Below are 20,328 nucleotides of genomic sequence, written 5' to 3'. Positions count from 1 at the left end.
CACCCTCTGAGTGAAGTAGTTCCTCCTCATCTCAGTTTTGAAAGAGCAGCCCCTTATTCTAAGACTATGCCCCCTAGTTCTAGTTTCACCCATCATCGGGAACATCCTCCCCGCATCCACCCGATCCAACCCCTTCACAATCTTATATGTTTCAATAAGATCGCCTCTCATTCTTCTGAACTCCAATGAGTAGAGTCCCAATCTACTCAACCTCTCCTCATATGTCCATCCCCTCATCCCCGGGATTAACCGAGTGAACCTTCTTTGTACTGACTCGAGAGCAAGTATGTCCTTTCTTAAGTATGGACACCAAAACTGTACGCAGTATTCCAGGTGCAGTCTCACCAATACCTTGTACAACTGAAGCAATACCTCCCTATTTTTATATTCTATCCCCCTAGCAATGAAAGCCAACATTCCATTGGCCTTCTTAATCACTTGCTGCACCTGCATACTAACCTTTTGAGTTTCGTGCACCAGGACCCCCAGATCCCTTTGTACTTCAGTACTTTCCAGTTTCTTGCCATTAAGATAATAACTTGCTCTACGATTTTTCCTGCCAAAGTGCATAATGTCACACTTTCCAGTATTGTATTCCATCTGCCAAATCTCTGCCCACTTACTCAGCCTGTCTATGTCCCCTTGCAGGTTTTTTATGTCCTCCTCACTCACTACTTTCCCTCCCATCTTAGTATCATCTGCAAACTTTGATATGTTACACTCGGTCCCCTTCAAGCTAAACTACTGAGAAACCCACACAGGTTTGCCCATTTTGGAGCCTAAACTCCTTCCCTATAAGGACACACCACACATACCCAAAGTCCAAAGAACATAGGTATTGGTTGACATGACCTGAGGCTTAGGAACCCCCAAGTATGTGTAAAGTTACCAGCACAGAGCACTGGTGTCCTTCCTGTGGCTTATCCAGCCAGGACCACCCTAGCCACTAGGACATTGGCTTGCAAGGTTAGCTGGAGTTGAATGGGATGAATGCCTGCCCCAGAGACACGTCTACCCCTGCAGGTTGCATTAACGAGCTGGGTGCTCAATCATCAATAGTGCTGCGGAGTACTGCAAACCCAACTGGTGCCATGGAGGGTTGACTTGGGCCCAGTCTACCTGATGGGGTGTAACCTTGAAACCAACTCGGCACAGCAGCTGGGGAATTTAAATTCAGTTAATTAATTAAATCTGGAATAAAAAGCTAGTATCAGTAATGGAGATCATGGAACTATCGGATTGTTGTAAAAACCCATCTGGTTCACTAATTTCCTTTAGGGAAGGAAATCTGCCATCCTTACCCGGTCTGGCCTAGGTGGTTGACTCTTAACTGCCCTCTGAAATGGCCTAGCAAGTCACTCAGTTGTAACAAACTGATACAGAAAACAATAAGAATAAAACCGGACGGCCCACCTGGCATGGATCTCGGCACCTACTTCGGACACGACAACGGCACACCCAGCCCAGTCGACCCTGCAAAGTCCTCCTCACCAACATCTGGAGACTTGTGCGAAAATTGGCCGAGGTGTCCCACAGACTAGTCAAGCAACAGCCTGACATAGTCATGCTCACAGAATCATACCTTTCAGCCAATGTCCCAGACACTTCCATCACCATCCCATGGTATGTCCAGTACCATTGCAGGACAGACCCACTAGAGGTGGCGGTACAGTGGTATACAGTCAGGAGGGAGTGGCCCTGGGAGTCCTCAACATTGACTCTGGACCCCATGAAGTCTCATGGATTCAGGTCAAGCATGGACAAGGAAACCTCCTGATTACCACCAATCGCCCTCCCTCAGCTGATTAATCAGTACTCCTCCATGTTGAACAGCACTTGGAACAAGAACTGAGGGTAGCAAGGGCACAGAATGTACTCTGGGTGGGGAACTTCAATGTCCATCACCAAGAGTGGCTCGGTAGCACCAATACTAACCGAGCTGGCTGAGTCCTGAAGGACATAGCTGCCAGTCTGGGCCTGCGACAGGTGGTGAGAGAACCAACACGAAGGAAAAACCTACTTGACCTCATCCTCACTAATCTACCTGTCGCAGATGCATCTGTCAGTGACAGTATTGGTAGCAGTGACCACCGCACAGTCATTGTGGAGACGAAGACCCGTCTTCACACTGAGGACACCCTCCACCATGTTGTGTGGCACTACCACCGTGCTAAATGGGATAGATTCAGAATAGATCTAGCAGCTCAAAACGGGGCATCCATGAGGTGCTGTGGGCCATCAGCAGCAGCAGAATTGTATTCCACCACAATCTGTAACCTCATGGCCCGACATATCCCTCACTCAACCATTACCATCAAGCCAGTGGACCAACCCTGGTTCAATGAGGAGTGCAGAAGAGCATTCCAGGAGCAGCACCAAGTGTACCTAAAAATGAGGGGTCAGCCTGGGGAAGCTGCAACACAGGACTACATGCATGCTAAACAACGGAAGCAGCATGCTATAGACAGGGCTAAGCGATCCCACAATCAACGGATCAGATCAAAGCTCTGTAGTCCTGCCACATCCAGTCACGAATGGTGGTGGACACTTAAACAACTAATAGGAGGAGGCGGCTCCATGAATATCCCCATCCTCAATGATGGTGGAGCCCAGCATGCTAGTGCAAAAGACAAGGCTGAAGCATTTGCAACTAACATCAGCCAGAAGTGCCGAGTGGATGATCCATATCGGCCTCCTCCTGACATCCCCACCATCACAGAAGCCAGTCTTCAGCCAATTTGATTCACTCCACGTGATATCAAGAAACAGCTGAGTGCATTGGATACAGCAAAGGCTATGGGCCCCGACAACATCCCAGCTATCGTGCTGAAGACTTGTACTCCAGAACTAGCTGCGCCTCTAGCCAAGCTGTTCCAGTACAGCAACAACACTGGCATCTACCTGACAATGTGGAAAACTGCCCAGGTATGTCCTGTCCACAAAAAGCAGGACAAATCCAATCCGACCAATTACCGCCCCATCAGTCTACTCTCAATCATCAGCAAATTACTATCAAGTGACACTTACCAATAACCTGCTCACTGATGCTCAGTTTGGGTTCTGCCAAGACCACTCGGATCCAGACCTCATTACAGCCTTGGTCCTAACATGGACAAAGGAGCCGAGTTCCAGAAGTGAGGTGAGGTGAATGAAGCCATCCATGCCCGCATGCAGCAAGACCTGGACAACAGTCAGGCTTGGGCTGATAAGTGGCAGGTAACATTTGCAACCCATAAGTGCCAGGCAATGACTATCTCCAACAAGTGAGAGTCTAACCACTGCCCCTTGACATTCAACGGCATTACCATCACCGAATCCCCCACCATCAACATCCTGGGGGTCACCATTGACCAGAAACTTAACTGGACCAGCCACATAAATACTGTGACTAAAAGAGCAGGTCAGAGGCTGGGTATTCTGAGGCGAGTGTCTCACCTCCTGACTCCCCAAAGCCTTTCCACCATCTACAAGGCACAAGTCAGGAGTGTGATGGAATACTCTCCACTTGCCTGGGTGAGTGCAGCTCCAACAACACTCAAGAAGCTCAACACCAACCAGGACAAAGCAGCCCGCTTGATTGGCAACCCATCCACCACCTTAAACATTCACTCCCTCCACCACCGGCGTACCGTGGCTGCAGTGTGTACCATCTACAAGATGCATTGCTGCAACTCGTCAAGGCTTCTTTGACAGCACCTCCCAAACCTGCAACCTCTACCACCTAGAAGGACAAGGGCAGCAGGTGCATGGGAACACCACCACCTCCAAGTTCCCCTCCAAGTCACACACCATCCCGACTTGGAAGTATATTGTTGCTCCTTCAGTGTCGCTGAGTCAAAATCCTGGAACTCCCTCCCTAACAGCACTGTGGGAGTACCTTCACCACACAGACTGCAGCGGTTCAAGAAGGCAGTTCACCACCACCTTCTCAAGGGCAATTAGGGATGAGCAATAAATGCTGGCCTTGCCAGCGACGCCCAGGAACGAATAAAAAAAATTCGACCACATAGAAACCCTGTCGATCTCTTACTAAGAAGGATGGTCACTAGTTGGTCAATTTTATGGTACTTCGTTGGCTGTAAAGTGCTTTGGGACATCCTGAGGTCATAACAGCAGATGTGTGGATGTAGGATGAGCAGTGCTAAGGCTCAGCAGTGATTCCCCTCCTGGTCATTAATCATTGTGGTGCAGATGCGGTATTCACAAGGGGAATGTGTTTCAACCACTTACATTATTTACAGTGGCACGTGTTACGCACTGCTACATCTCTTTAACCTTTCCCTCCTGCTAATGTTCGCAGGCCTGGGGTTTATTTACACTCACCTCGAGGAACTGTCATCAAAGGTCGTCATCAAGATAAGGGAGCCATCCGGTGCTTTTTTAACAAATTCAATCAGTCGCCCTGAATTATCTGCCAGTGAAATGAAAGAGGTCATATATATAGCATAAAAAATAGGTGAAAATACCAATGGGTGAAAGTCAGCATCTGAAATATAAAGAGAAGTTAAAGCTAGCGGATGTAGCCCAGAGCGTTTGGGGCCCTGGACAACAATCAGAGAAGAAATTAAGGGAAGAAAATGAAGGAAAAGTGCCTGGGGGGGTTGGGGGGGGGAAGAGCAGCCAGTAATGCAAATGATGCAAAACCAGCACAGGTGTCGATATAGAAGTGTAGCAGTAATGGTAGTGGGCTAGCAATCTAGAGGTCTTTGGCTCAAGCCCCTCCCCACACCAACTCAGCACACTCGGAGATCAAATTCAGTAAGTCTAGTAATTTGCAAGTTAGTAGCAGATAAAAATGAATGTGAAAGCTGTTTGATTGTAAAAGCCCAAATCGCTTCATTAATATGCTTCAGGGCAGGAAATTTGGCTGGGCCAACGTGCGAGTCTAAACCCACAATCTTAACATCCTCTGAAGTGGTCTACCAAACCACTCCGTTGTAAGAATGGTCACCAGAAGAATCATAGAATCGTACAGCACAGAAGGAGGCCATTCTGCCCATCGTGCCCGTGCTGGCTCTTTGAAAGAGCTCTCCAATTAGCCCCACTCCCCCCGCTCTTTCCCCGTAGCCCTGCAAATTTTCCCCCTTCAAGTATTTATCCAATTTCCTTTTAAAAGTTACCATTGAATCTGCTTCCACCATCCTGTGCACTCCAGATCACAACAACTCGCTGCATAATTTTTTTCCTCTTCTTGCCTCTGATTCTTTTGCCAATGACCTTAAATCTGTGTCCTCTGGTTACCAACTCTTCTAGCACTGGAAACAGTTTCGCTTTATTTACTCTATCAACACCCTTCATGATTTTGAACACCTCTATCAAATCTCCGTTTAACCTCCCCTGCTCCAAGGACAAATAATCCCAGCTTTTCTCGGCTCTCCACGTAACTGAAGTCCCACGTCCCTGGAACCATTTTAGTAAAACTCCTCTACACCCTTTCCAAGGCCTTGACGTCCTTCCTAAAGTGCGGTGCCTAGTACTGGCCACAATACTCCAGCTGGGGCCTAACCAACGCTTTATAAAAGTTTAACGTAACTTCCTTGCTGTTGTATTCTATGCCTCTATTTATAAAGCCAAGGATCCTGTATGCCTTTTAAAGGCCTTCTCAACTTGTCCTGCTACCTTCAAAGATTTGTATACATGCAAGATGGTCCCTCACAGCAACTAGGGCATGAAACACAAAAAGTTAGCATGCAAGTACAGCAAGTAATCAGGAAGGCAAAAGGAATGTTGGCCTTTATTGCAAGAGGGTTGGAGTATAAAAGCAGGGAAGCCCTGCTACAACTGTACCTGGAGTGCTGCGTACAGTTTTGGTCTCCTTATTTAAGGAGGGATATACTGGCATTGGAGGCAGTTCAGAGAAGGTTCATGAGGCTGATTGCTAAGGTGAAGGGGTTGACATATGAAGAAAGGTTGAGCCTATACTCATTGGAGTTTAGAAGAATGAGAGGTGATCTTATTGAAACATATAAGATGCTGAGGGGGCTTGACAGGGTAGATGCAGAGAGGATGTTTCCCCTCGTGGGGGAATCTAGAACTCGGGGGCATAGTTTCAGAATAAAGGGTCGCCCATTTAAAACTGAGATGAGGAGGAATTTCTTCTATCAGAGGGTCGTAAATCTGTGGAATTCACTGCCCCAGAGAGCTGTGGAGGCTGGGTCATTGAATATATTTAAGGTGGAGATAAGACAGATTTTTGAACAATAGGGGAGTCGAGGGCTATGGGGAGCAGGCAGCGAAATGGAGCTGAGCCCAAGATCAGATCAGCCATGATCTCACAGAATGGCAGAGCAGGCTCGAGGGGCCAGATGGCCTACTCCTGCTCCTGCTCCTATTTCTTATGTTCTTATGTATGCCAGTCTCACTCACACTCTGAAAGCAGCATTCAGAATAGCCATGGTTTGTTTGATCTCAAGGTTAACACCATATAGTGTTCTTAGAAATTAAATTCACTTAGTATCTTTGAAAGTTCTGTGTAAAAAAAAAAATTACACCCTAAAAATTCTTATCAACATTAACCTCCTGATGCCAATTTCTGTCTTCTTCAAAAAGAAAAGTTTTTTTTAGTTATAAAGCGAGTACTGTTGAGGTCACAGTGTCTTTCTTACCTCCTTCCCACAGATCAAAATGGCTGGTATCCACAGGTTTTCCTGTTTTGGCTGGCAGGAAGAAACACAAGAGGAAAAACTATTAAGATTCTGATTTATGTAATGAAGAACATCATTTTCAAATATCATTACTTGTAAGAGAGGGCAACTAGTTTTCACTCAAAGGGTTTGGCCTTGACTCACTATTGTACTTGCCCTGATTCTCCGACCCTGTCTCTGGCTCCACATGGGAGCTTGGAATGACCCCATTTCCACCATACAGACTTTCCAAAAAACATTGTTAGGTTTAAGAACTTTGGTCTGGCCCTTGACATTCAGCAAGTATTTTCTTTCTCTCCTCAAATCAACAAGTTGGTTGAGCAAGAAGAAAACTTATTTCCTCCCTCGTGACCACCACTACCGAGAAGGACATGTGAACATCATCACCTTCAAGTCACACAACATCTTGACTTGGGAGATATATTGCCACCATTCCTTCTTCATCACTGAGTCAGTATCTTAGAACTCCTTACCAAATACAGGTAGACTATCCTTTATCCGCACTTCCGAAAACCGAAAACCTCTAAAAACCGAAAGTTTTTTCGTGGAGCGTAAGTCGTGCGCACGACATGACCCGAGTGGCGCCAAACATGACAGGAGTGGTCCGGGAGCTCTGCCTTTCCCTGTGAGCAGGGCAGAGGGTCACAGAGTTCCCTCCTGGGTAGGAGATTGCAGGCCGAGCCGGGCAGTGTGAAGGAGGTACTGGGAGAGTGAACCCAACAATACAGCGGCCCGTCCGATAGCTGCAGCGGCCCGTCCGATAGTCTTTTCTTCCCCCCCCCCCCCGACCTGATTTGCGGGCCAGCTTAGTGTAGGAGTCAGCCGATATCCGGCTTTCCCACAACTGGCGGCGGCAGTCGAGCCCCAGACCCCCGCTAAGTCAAGGAATTCAGATGCGGAGCAGGGGGAGCCGGAAACCTCGATCTAACGGCAGAAATCAGCAGCCGTTTTGTTCGTTTTTTTTTCTTCCCCTAGCATTTTTTTAAACAGTCAGGCTGTGGAAAGAGTCTCTGTAGCTTAGCAACAGCTTCAGAGATGCTTCCAAGGCAGGGCCCGAGTGTTTACAAGCTGTTGCTAAGCAACAGTGTTTGTTGTCAGATACGGAGATGAAAACCTTCTGAAATCCGAAAAATTCCGAAAACCGAAACACAGCTGGTCCCAAGGTTTTCGGATAAAGGATAGTCTACCTGTACCATCGTGGCAGCACCACCACCACAAGGACTGCAGTGATTCGAGGAGAAGGTCCACTCCCCCGCCTTCTTAGGGCAACTAGGGATGGGAAATATACATAGCTTTGGCAGCGTTGCCGACATCCCAAGAACAGATTATAAAAAAAAGACAGTCCGAGATGATTCCTCTTGCTCCCATGTTAGCTCAAAACATCAGCTTCTCAATTTAGCATCATAAATGAATGGGCTGTGAGGAGGGAGTCATGACTGAGATTATATAACAAACTGATCCCAAAGATATTAATAATTACCCAGGACTCTCAGAGCTGTGTTTAACATTCTCCCCACCACAACAATTTAGCCTTCCACTAAAGTTGCCCTTCACGTTGTTCTGCAAAGAATACCAGGATGGTGGAAGCAGATTCAATAGTAACTTTCAAAAGGGAATGGGATAAATACCCGAAAAGGAAAACATTTGCAACGCTATGGGGAAAGAACAGCGGACTGGGACTAATTAGACAGCTCTATCAAAGAGCTAGCACAGGCACGATGGGCTGAATGGCCTCCTTCTGTGCTGTATGATTCTCTATAAAATACAAGGAGGGATAGCAACAAGTCTAGGTAAATAAGATGTTCAAAGATGGAGTTTGTTAAATGGTGATCGACTGAATTTGAGTCAGTAGCAATGATTGCAACAAGTTCCTGTATGGGGACCATTAACTGCAGGCGTGCTTGGATTGAGGAAACTCCCCTCTACTAGGTGGCATATTCCTGCTTTCATCTCTTATGGAGCTTGGATTTGAATCAAGCTCATAACAGTTAAGGTTTTGAGTAAAATGGGTTTGGGCAGTCCCAACCAATTTCCCAGGCATGCCCAAAGCACAAACTGCTCACAATTTGGGAATCTCACTCAGAGTGCCCACAAAAGGGCTCCAACTTTTTCCAGTTCTGACGAAGGATCATCGACCTGAAACGCTAACTCTGTTTCTCTCTCCACAGCTCCTGCCTGACCTGCTGAGTATTTCCAGCATTTTCTGTTTTTATTTCAGATTTCCAGCATCCGCAGTATTTTGCTTTTGTACAAGGATGGTTGATTTAGGAAGTGGAAAATCCACACTGGTGTTGCAGGGGTTCTCTTCCGACAATGAGGTACAGTGTTGGGAGGCAGAACGTTTCTGCCTCAGACCATAATATAGCTGCTCCGAGAGTTCTCAATGCTGCCAGCTGGTGCCAACATGTAAAGTTGTTCCCTATCCTACCCCAAATATCCCTTAGCTATAAATCGACGGATGCCTCACAGTGTGACATTTTACGGTAATTCAACTCATTTCTGATAAATGAAAACTCACCTTCCACAATGGCAATATTCATGCCCCTGTCAAAGTTCTTCTTCACACTACCCAAGAGTCTGTTTAAAAATACATTACAAAATTAATTCATTGTGTTAGCTGAAGTTGTCATTTTAAGTTACAAGTCTTTCACTAGAATGATACTGGGCTAAAAGGGTTAAATTAGGAGCACAGGTTGCATAGATTAGGCTTGTATTTCCTTGAATATTCCTTGGGATATAGGGATAGTGCAGGAAGGTGGAGATGTGGTCAAAGATCAGCCATGGCCTTACTGAATGGCGGAGCAGGCTCGAGGGGCCGAATGGCCTACTCCTGCTCCTATTTCTTATGTTCTTATTTTCTAGATGATTAAGGGGTGATCTATTTGATGTGTTTAAGATGATCACAAGGAGTTGGTGGGGCAGCGAGGGAGAGAGAGAGGGAGAGAGAGAGACTATTTCCTCTGGTGGAGGGGTCCAGATCCAGGGGGCATAACCTTAAAATTAGAGCCAGGCTGTTCAGGGGTGATGTCAACAAGCACTTCTTCATGCAAAGGGTAGTGGAAATCTGGAACTCTCTCCCCCAAAAAGTTGTTGAACTGAAAATGTCAAAACTGAGATTAATAGATTTTTGTTAGGTAAGGGTATTTATTTTTTATTCATTCATTCGCGGGATGTGGGCGTCACTGGCAAGGCCAGCATTTATTGCCCATCCCAAATTGATCTTGAGAATGTGGTGTTGAGCCACCTTCTTAAACCACTGAATTCCGTGTGGTGAAGGTACTCCCACGGTGCTGTTAGGTAGGGAGTTGCAGGACTTTGACCCAGCGACGATGACAGAATGGCGATATATTTCCAAACCAGGATGGTGTGACTTGGAGGGGAACTTGGAGATAGATGGTGGTGTTCCCATGCACCTGCTGTATGGTACACACTACAGCGATGCTGCATCAGTGGTGGAGGGAGTGAATGTTTAAGGTGGTGGATGGGGTGCTGATCAAGTGGGCTGCTTTGTCCTGGATGGTGTTGAGCTTCTTGAGTGTTGTTGGAGCTGCACTCACCCAGGCAAGTAGGGAGTATTCCATCACACTCCTGATTTGTGCCTTGTAGACAGTGGAAAGGCTTTGGGGAGTCAGGAGGTGAGTCACTGACCGCAGAATATCCAGCCTCTAACTTGCTCTTGTAGCCACAGTATTTATGTGGCTGGTCCAGTTAAGTTTCTGGTCAATGGTGACCCCCCAGGATGTTGATGATGGGGGATTCAATGATGGTCATGCCATTGAATGTCAAGGGGAGGTGGTTACACTCTTGTTGAAGATGGTCATTGCCTGGTACTTGTGTGGCACGAATGTTACTTGCCACTTATCAGCCCAAGCCTGGTTAAGAACATAAGAACATAAGAACATAAGAAATAGGAGCAGGAGTAGGCCAATCGGCCCCTCGAGCCTGCTCCACCATTCAATAAGATCATGGCTGATCTGATCCTAACCTCAAATCTTCTATCACTCTGCATCCACCCGAACCCATGTGATCTCCCGGGAGAGGCGAAAAACCAGATAAAGACCCAATGGCCAATTTGGGAGAAAAAAATCTGGGAAATTCCTCTCCGACCCATCTAGGCGATCGAAATTCTTCCAGGAGATCACTCTGTCCCTATATTTTCTACAGTACTTACCTTCTGTAAAGGCGATCTCCACCCCAGCCAGGAACAGGAATAAAACCATCTCCTGAAATCTAACAGAATTAGAACACAGTAGGAGCAGAACAAGGCTACACGGCCCCTGGGCCCGCTCCACTACCCACAGGGCCATGACCATTCCGAACCCAGACTCATGTCCAACTTCCTGCCCGCTCCCCGTAACCCTTTATTCCCTTTACTTCTAGGAAACTATCTATTTCTGTTTTAAATTTATTTAATGATGTAGCTTCCACAGCTTTCTGGGGCAGCAAATTCCACAAACCTACCACCCTCTGAGTGAAGAAGTTTCTCCTCATCTCAGTTTTGAATGAGCAGCCCCTTATTTTAAGATTATGCCCCCTAGTTCTAGTTTCACCCATCATTGGGAACATCCTCACCGCATCCACCCGATCAAGCCCCTTCACAATCTTATATGTTTCAATAAGATCGCCTCTCATTCTTCTGAACTCCAATGAGTAGAGTCCCAATCTGCTCAACCTCTCCTCATATGACCACCCCCTCATCCCCGGGATTAACCGAGTGAACCTTCTTTGTACTGACTCGAGAGCAAGTATGTCTTTTCTTAAGTATGGACACCAAAACTGTATGCAGTATTCCAGGTGCGGCCTCACCAATACCTTGTACAACTGCAGCAATACCTCCCTGTTTTTATATTCTAACCCCCTAGCAATAAAAGCCAACATTCCATTGGCCTTCTTGATCACTTGCTGCACCTGCATACTAACTTTTTGAGTTTCGTGCACCAGGACCCCCAGATCCCTTTGTACTACAGTACTTTCCAGTTTCTTGCCATTAAGATAATAACTTGCTCTATGATTTTTCCTGCCAAAGTGCATAACCTCACACTTTCCAGTATTGTATTCCATCTGCCAAATCTCTGCCCACTTACTTAGCCTGTCTATGTCCCTTTGCAGGTTTTTTATGTCCTCCTCACTCACTACTTTCCTTCCCATCTTTGTATCATCTGCAAACTTTGATATGTTACACTCGGTCCCCTCCTCCAAATCGTTAATATAGATTGTAAAGAGTTGGGGACCCAGCACTGACCCCTGCGGAACACCACTAGTTACTGGTTGCCAATCTGAGAACGAACCATTTATCCCAACTCTCTGCTTTCTGTTAGAGAGCCAATCCTCCACCCACGCCAGAATATTACCCCCAATCCCGTGATTTTTTATCTTGAGCAATAATCTTTTGTGTGGCACCTTGTCAAATGCCTTTTGGAAGTCTAAATACACTACGTCCACTGGTTCCCCTTTATCCACCCTGTATGTTACTTCCTCAAAAAACTCAAGCAAATTTGTTAAACATGACTTCCCCTTCATGAAACCATGCTGAGTTTGCCCTATTAAATTATGTTTATCCAAATGTCCCGTTACTGTCTCCTTAATAATGGACTCTAACATTTTACCAACCACAGATGTTAGGCTAACAGGTCTATAGTTTCCAGCCTTCTGCCTACTACCCTTTTTAAATAAGGGTGTTACATTAGCAGTTTTCCAATCTGCCGGGACCTTTGCTGAGTCCAGTGAGTTTTGGAAAATTATTACCAATGCATCCACAATCCCTACCGCTACTTCCCTCAAGACCCTGGGATGCAAGCCATCAGGTCCAGGGGATTTATCCGCCTTGAGTCCCATTATTTTACCAAGTACCACTTCCTTCGTGATTTTAATCGTATTTAGTTCCTCCCCCCCTAGAGCCCCCTGTTTGTCCAGTGTTGGGATATTCTTAGTGTCCTCTACTGTAAAGACTGATACAAAATAATTGTTCAGTGTTTTTGCCATCTCCATGTTTCCCATCATTAATTTCCCGGTCTCATCCTCTAAGGGACCAACATTTACTTTAGCCACCCTTTTTCTTTTTATATAACTATAGAAACTTTTACTGTCTGTTTTTATATTTTTTGCTAATTTACTTTCATAATCTATCTTCCCTTTCTTAATCAATCTTTTTGTTATTTTTTGCTGTCTTTTAAAGACTTCCCAATCTTCCATCCTCCCACTAGATTTGGCTACCTTATATGCCCTTGTTTTTAGTCGGATACTATCCTTAATTACTTTACTTAGCCACGGATGGCTATCTTTTCTTTTACACCCTTTTTTCCTCAGTGGAATATATTTTTTTTGGAAGTTGTAAAATAACTCCTTAAATGTACACCACTGGTCATGTACCGTCTTACCCTTTAATCTATTTTCCCAGTCCACTCTAATTAATTCCGCTCTCATACCTTCATAGTCTCCTTTATTCAAGCTCAGCACGCTTGTTTGAGATCCAACCTTCTCACCCTCTAATTGAATATGGAACTCAACCATGTTATGGTCACTCATTCCAAGGGGATCCTTTACTAGGACATTTTTAATTAATCCTGTCTCATTACACAGGACCAAATCTAAGGTTGCTTGCCCCCTGGTCGGTTCAGTTACATACTGCTCAAGACACCCATCCCTAATACACTCAATGAACTCTTCCTCAAGGCTGCTCTGCCCAATTTGATTTGTCCAGTTAATATGATAATTAAAATCCCCCATAATTATAGCTGTTCCCTTATTACAAGCCTCAACTATTTCCTGATTAATACTCCGTCCAACAGAGTTGCAACTGTTCGGAGGCCTATAGACTACACCCACTAGTGTTTTTTTCCCCTTATTATTCCTTACCTCCACCCAAACTGTTTCACTATCCTGCTCCTTTGACCCAATATCATTTCTCTGTATTATAGTGATTCCTTCCTTTATTAACATAGCCACCCCACCTCCTCTCCCTTCCTGCCTGTCCTTCCTGATTGTTAAATAACCTGGTATGTTTAATTCCCAGTCATGGTCACCCTGCAGCCATGTTTCTGTAATGGCCACAAGATCATACCCATATGTCATTATTTGTGCCGTTAACTCATTCATTTTGTTACGAATGCTACGTGCATTCAGATAAAGAACTCTCAAATATGTTTTGTAACACTTAGTTCCTGTTTTTTCCCTTTTTAGTACTTTACTTTTTACTCCATACCTTCTGTCCCTTCCTGACACATTCTGTTTTTTAATTCCCCCACTGCTACCTAAGTCTATGACCTTCTCTGTTGTCATTTCTATTATTTGCTCTCTAGAAACCTCCCCCCCACTAATTAGTTTAAAGCCCTCTCTACAGCCCTAGTTATATGATTCGCCAGGACTCTAGTCCCAGCACTGGCCAAGTGGAGTCCGTCCCAACAGAACAGCTCCCTCCTGTCCCAGTACTGGTGCCAGTGTCCCAAGAAGCAAAACCCATTTCTCCCACACCAGTCTTTGAGCCACGCATTTAACTCTTTAATTTTATTTATCCTAGCCAAATTCGCTCGTGGCTCAGGTAATAACCCAGAGATTATTACCCTTGAGGTTCTGTTTTTTAATTTGACCCCTAGCTGCTCATACTCCTTTAACAGAACCGTCTTCCTTGTCCTATCTACGTCGTTTGTACCAACATGGACCACGACAACTGGATCCTCCCCCTCCCACTGCAAGTTTCTTTCCAGCCCAGAAGAGATGTCCTTAACCCTGGCACCAGGCAGGCAACACAGCCTTCGGGACTCCCGCTCTTGACTGCAGAGAACCCTATCTATCCCCCTAATGATACTATCCCCTACCACTACAACATTTCTTTTTACTCCCTCCACTTGAATGGCCCCCTGTACCACGGTGCTGTGGCCAGGTTGCTCATCCTCCCTGCAGTCCCCGCTCCCGCCCTCACAGGGAGTAAGAACCTCGATCCTGCTGGACAAGAACAAGGGCTGCGTCTCCTTCAACACTACATCCTGGATCCCTGTACCTTCCTCACTCGTAGTCACACCGTCCTGTCCCTGACCACGGACTACATCTGCAGTAATTAACTTCATAGGTGTGACCATCTCCTGAAACATAGAGTCCAGGAACTTCTCCCCCTCCCTGATGTGTCGCAGTGTCCGAAGCTCGGTCTCAAGCTCCATAACATGGAACTTGAGTTCCTCTAGCAGCAAACACTTGTCGCAGGTGTAATCACCGTTAGCCTCAATGGGGTTCACCGGCTCCCACATCTCGCAACAGTAACACATCACCTGCTCCATTCTATATAATTAATTAAATTTCTTATTATTAGTTATGAAGACCCTGCCCGGATATATATGATAATATCACACCACTATTCAATAGGACTTACCAACTTAAAGGTATGAAAGAGAAGAGAAGGAAGAAAACCAACCAACCAGCTGATCACCAACCTCCTCCTTGAATACTGTCTGTGGAGCCTGTTTGGTTGACTCGTCTCGCTGCTCCGCCTGCGCAGTGCTGTCTAAGCCTGGGAGTGGGGAATAAAACAGAGCAAAAAACACACCCTCACCTCCCACTTATCCGAACTCTCCCACTTAGCAAAACTCCAACAGCACTCAATGCACAAAGCACTCCGTGCACCGCACTAGCCCCTCCCTTTTTATACCTGGATTCTACTTCCTGTTTAAACTGCCCAAGAGTTTAAAAAACCCTTAAAAAATTAAACTTACTTCAAATAATTGACTTCTTAACACACTAAAATTCACAAAATACACTTAAATGATTTTTCTCCCACTTAGCAAAACTCCAACAGCACTCAATGCACAAAGCACTGGTTGTTGTCCAGGTCTTGCTGCATGCGGCCACGGACTGCTTCATTATCTGAGGAATTGCAAATGGAACTGTGCAATTGTCAGCGAACATCCCCACTTCTGACCTTATGATGAAGGGAAGGTCATTGATGAAGCAGCTGAAGATGGTTGGGCCTAGGACACTGCCCTGAGGAACTCCTGCAGTGATGTCCTGGGGCTGAGATGATTGACCTCTGGTTCTGAAGCACAAGTCTTCAGCACGACAGCCAGGATGTTGTTGGGGCCCATAGCCTTTGCTGTATTCAGTGCGCGCTGCTATTTCTTGATATCAAGTGAAGACTGGCACCTGTGATGGTGGGGACCTCAGGAGGAGGCCGAGATAGATCATCCACTCGGCACTTCAGGCTGATTAAGGGATGTGGAACTGAGGCGGGTAAATAGAGTTATGATGCAGATCAGCCATGATCTAATCGAATGGCAGAGCAGGCGCGAGGGGCTGAATGGCCTCCTCCTGTTCTTGTGTAAACCGTAAGAAAAGCTCGTGTGGGAACTGGAACTATTCACCACAGTGCAGTAGGCTGTGCTCTTCAGAGATTGGGAGCTAAGGCACATTTCTGGGGCTGAGTAAAGGAAGCTGGACTGGTTGCGGTGTAAGAAAAATGAAAATAAATATTTCATTCCCACACTGACATTGCTCAACCAGGTGGGCACATAATTGTCGTAGAGAACCCCCTCCCTTTATTATTTTTAAAATTACCCCTTATAGTGTCAAGTTAAATAATCAACACCTAGTTGCTGAGGGTAATAATTTGATCACAGGGGTTGCAATCAAAAGTGAAAAGGAATCAGTGTTACTCACATTTCATCCTCAAAACAAATTTTAGGAGGTTTGGATTTCGCACCGCCACTCAACACCAGGAAGGCAAAGGTTCCAGTAGGGCACGGTGTCCAGTGATCACATTTATGTCGCTTTGGGGGAGGTGCTGAAAATATTACAGGTAGTGAAAGATATATTTATAACACGTTGAAAAGGAAAATCACTTGGCAAAAAAAAAATTGTTTTCCAATTCTCTCTCGATGAAGTTGCTTGTTGTTTCTGGGAACACAAGTAGGGAGTAATATAGTTTAGGAGAAAAAAAAAACAAGTAATGGGGCGTATAAAAAAAAAAGCCCCAGCCAGCTCCAGTCATCAGCAGGAGTGAAATATGCCCCCGACTTGCTCAAGCGTGCTGGTTATGTTACTGGACTAGTAAAGAAGAACGAAGGGACTTGCATCTATTTAGCGCCTTTCACGACCTCAGGACGTCCCAAAGCACTTTACCGCAAATGAAGTACTTTTGAAGTGTAGTCGCTGTGGTAATGAAGGAAACGCGACAGCCAATTTGTTTTAGTGATGTTGATTGAGGGACAAATATTGGCCAGGACACCGGGGATAACTCCCCTGCTCCTCTTCGAAGTAGTGCCTTGGGATCTTTTCCGCCCACCCGAGGGGGCAGACGGGGCCTCGGTTTAACGTCTCATCCGAAAGACAGTGCGCTCCCTCAGCACTGCACTGGAGTGTCAGCCTCGATTATGTATTAGTTTCTACAGTGATGGAAAGATAATGGAGACTGTGGATGAACAGAGACCCCTCAGTGGTTCAGATAGATAATTTACTGAAAGCACGAGTACAGGTAGATAAAGGCATTAAAAAAAGAGCCATAAGAATCTAGATTTTATAATTAGGAGCATAGAGTACAAGAGTAAAGAATCAATGATAAATTTATACAAAACAGTAGCTAGGTCACACAGAGTACTGTGCGCAATTTTGTGCACTCGATTATAGAAGGGACATTAAAGCCACAGAGAGTGTTGGGCATAGATTCACCAGGGTGAGGGCAGAGATGGGAAACTATAGGTATGAGGAGAGACTTGAGGTACTGAAGACTAAGAGGAAATATAATCGAGATTTTTAAATGATTAAGTGCCTTTATAGGGCGATTAGTAAAGGTCCATTTCCTCTGGTAAGTGACGAGGGATATTCATGATTGTCACTGCGAGAATGAGGAGAGAGGTTTGAAGAAATGTCTTCATGCAGAGATAGCTGGGGTGTGGAATTCTGTGCCACAGGAAGTGGTTGAGGCTGACATCATTGCATTTTTTTGAAAAAAAAGAAAAATTGGATAATCATTTGAAGCAGAGGAAGATACAAGATCAGAGCAGTGGGATGAATCCCACAGCTGTGAAGGGCTGTATGGAATCCTTCATTGCTAGTGAATATCTATGGTTCTATCCCAGCACCTATGGTACTGGATGTTCCATCATTGGACATGATGGTCTAATCTGGACGGAGAGCAACAAACTTGGAATCTGTACTACTGCAGAACCTGCAGACTAAACAGCAATTTTTTTTTTACCTATAATAACAGTTTTCTGCGCCGCCTTCTGAATTGTGTTGAAGGTCCGCTGTACTAAGCCATCCATCATGCTGTTTGCCAATAGCTGGCCCGTATACCATGCTACAACACAGCCTGCCATAATCAATACAAACTTGAAATGGTCTGTTGAAAAGAAAGAAAAATTACATTTTATAATATCTGACTAATATACAAGGGGAAGGAAAGCTTTGTGGGCATATGGTACATTTTGTTCAAAGACCTACTCTATTATCTGAAAAAAATATGGGTTGGAATTTCATTGAGGCGGCGTGTAGGAGGCGGGACAACAACTTTTGGGGTTGTAGTCCCGCCTCCATCGAGTTGTGGACAACCCACACGATTGTCACTTGATTGACCTTGTTGAGTCCGCCCAGCGGGCTCAGCAGGCCAATTAAGGGCCACCCGGCAACAGGTGATGTCACAGATTGACATTTCATCTGTCAAAAGCTTTTGACAGATGAAATATCAGCATTTGACAGCTGTTTGAAGCTGTCAAACACTGACAATCTGTACTCCAAGTTAATTCCTTCCTCTCAGGCTGATTTCGAGATCTCCCCGGAACAGAAAGCTGAATGCTGCAACTTTTGACAGCTCACGGCCATTCTACTTTCTGTGCCGGTGAGATGAGGGACTCCCGAGACCTGAAGGAAGGAAGGCTGTAAAGGTAAGTAAATGTAAGTAAAACTTCTTTAAACACTTTACACACACCAAGCACACTTACCTCTGCACTCATGCACCCATCACTCACCTGAACACCGGACATCTCGAACCCTCCAAGCCCTTCAGCCCGACGGCCCACCTCGCTAACTTGGCGTGGTTTGGAGCTGTCGGGAATCTTACACTTCAGCAATAAAAATAGGGATTAGGCTAAAAACTGCCTGTTAACTACCTGTTAACAGGCAGTTAATTGGCACTAATCCCCTTCCCGCCTTGGGGAGGTGGGTCCCAGCGCAGGGCAGGTAACCGCCTCCTTTGAAACTGGCATGGAAGCGGGTTGGGGCCGGGATGGGTTCGTGCCCCCCGATTTCGAGATTTTAACCCCCCACACGCCTCCAATCCCGCCTCCACGGCCCAATGAAAATCCTGCCCTGTGACTCTATTTCTTATAAGCAAATCTGTGTGTAGGGCATGCACTTCCTGTCCATTGTTTTCACGATTTGGCATCACACTTTTGTGTCAAAGTTTTTCTGTCGACATTTCATATTGAATCCTCCCAAGTTGAAAGTTTCCTTTATTGGTTTCCGATCTCTGGACACCTGGACTACATTTCTGTTTTGAACTACACTGGATTACACTACGTTTCTGCACTGGATTACACTGTAAAACTTACCTGCTGTGTCTCTATTTCTGCTGCTAAAAGATTTTTACCTTTAAACTTCCGGCTGTGTCTCTGCTGAACTGGTTCTACTGAATTTTCAGCTTTGCTGGCTTGTTGGTAGCAGCTGCCAGTGACTCGTTCTACCGGTTTTCAGCTTTGCTGGTCGCTAGCTTGTGGTTTTACTTTTTCTCTGCTGCTTTGATCTACGGTGACCTCCAACTTGCGTCAATTTCACCATCATCTTTCTGCACCGCTACCGACTTTCATTCCTACAGCAACAACCTTCATCGTCAAACTCTCTACCCTTCAAATAGCTCCTGGACTTCACTCGCCTGCTTTGGACAGCGGTGCGCCGATGCTCCGTACCGGCCCCATCCTGCTCACGTTGGCTTTGTCCCTCCACGGGACCTCTGACTTTGACCCTAGTCTCCCTACTATTGTCCCCAACCTATTACCTGCTACCAGGAAATATGTATTCCATTAAATATTACATTTAAAAAGGCCTATGTAACCTGAGCTTTTCCTGTGTCCATTCACATGCGCACTTTGGCTGCCGCTCCGGACCCGAGCCATTCCACTTTTCCCTCTATTTTTCTTTTCTCTCTATCCCTCCCTGACCGCTCTCTCCTGTCGTTATGCTTCCTTTCATCTCTCCTCTCTCGGATACACTGCCCTCCCAAATCCCTACCGCAATCCTTCATTACTCTTCGACCTTCCTACTCTCCTGCTGTCATCCCAGGCTTGACTCCCTCTTAGATAAGCCCACAGCTTCCCTCTGTGCCTCTCTTGGCATCCTACGAAGGGCCCATCGAGGCACTCATCGCTGCCGCCTTACGAGCAGCAACCCCAACTGTCCCATCCTACTCTCTCGCTGACCTTCGCGCCCAGCGCACCCACTGGGGGCAAATCTTGCCAATCTCCTCCACATCCAACTCATCCCCCCCAGCGCTGACCCTGTGGACGCTGGCAGTGGGGCAGCCATCACCAACACACTCTGCATCTCCCTCCAGCATGTCCGTTCAGTTGCGAACAATTTTTTTGCCATCCATGAGCTTATTGTGGATGATTGCATCAACATTCAGGCCCTGACGGAAACTTGGTTGAGGGGTGATGACACTTTATCCTTAAATGAAGCCTCCCCACCTGGCTATACCTTCCACCACTCA

The 20,328-nt window shown here is 45.9% G+C and overlaps 1 protein-coding gene across 2 annotated transcripts in view; it reads right to left on the bottom strand.

Annotated features, from left to right (window-relative positions):
• The window catches only part of LOC147107847 (protein FAM3B-like), a 55,557-nt gene that overhangs the window by 14,278 nt on the left and 20,951 nt on the right, over positions 1 to 20,328 (bottom strand). For both annotated transcript variants that reach the window (XM_086007199.1, XM_086007200.1), the window contains exons 2-6: positions 17,824 to 17,967; positions 16,287 to 16,410; positions 9,163 to 9,221; positions 6,606 to 6,656; positions 4,324 to 4,411 (exon numbers count right to left, since the gene is read on the bottom strand). In XM_086007199.1, the coding sequence (XP_085863325.1) occupies positions 4,324 to 4,411; positions 6,606 to 6,656; positions 9,163 to 9,221; positions 16,287 to 16,410; positions 17,824 to 17,967 (466 nt within the window). The remainder of the gene's footprint in view (positions 1 to 4,323; positions 4,412 to 6,605; positions 6,657 to 9,162; positions 9,222 to 16,286; positions 16,411 to 17,823; positions 17,968 to 20,328) is intronic.

The sequence above is a fragment of the Somniosus microcephalus genome, chromosome 14 (assembly GCF_052327205.1).
Source record: "Somniosus microcephalus isolate GS21.2 chromosome 14, FLI_Smic_1.0, whole genome shotgun sequence".
NCBI lineage: Eukaryota > Metazoa > Chordata > Chondrichthyes > Squaliformes > Somniosidae > Somniosus > Somniosus microcephalus.
This window is presented reverse-complemented; position numbering and strand designations above follow the sequence as displayed.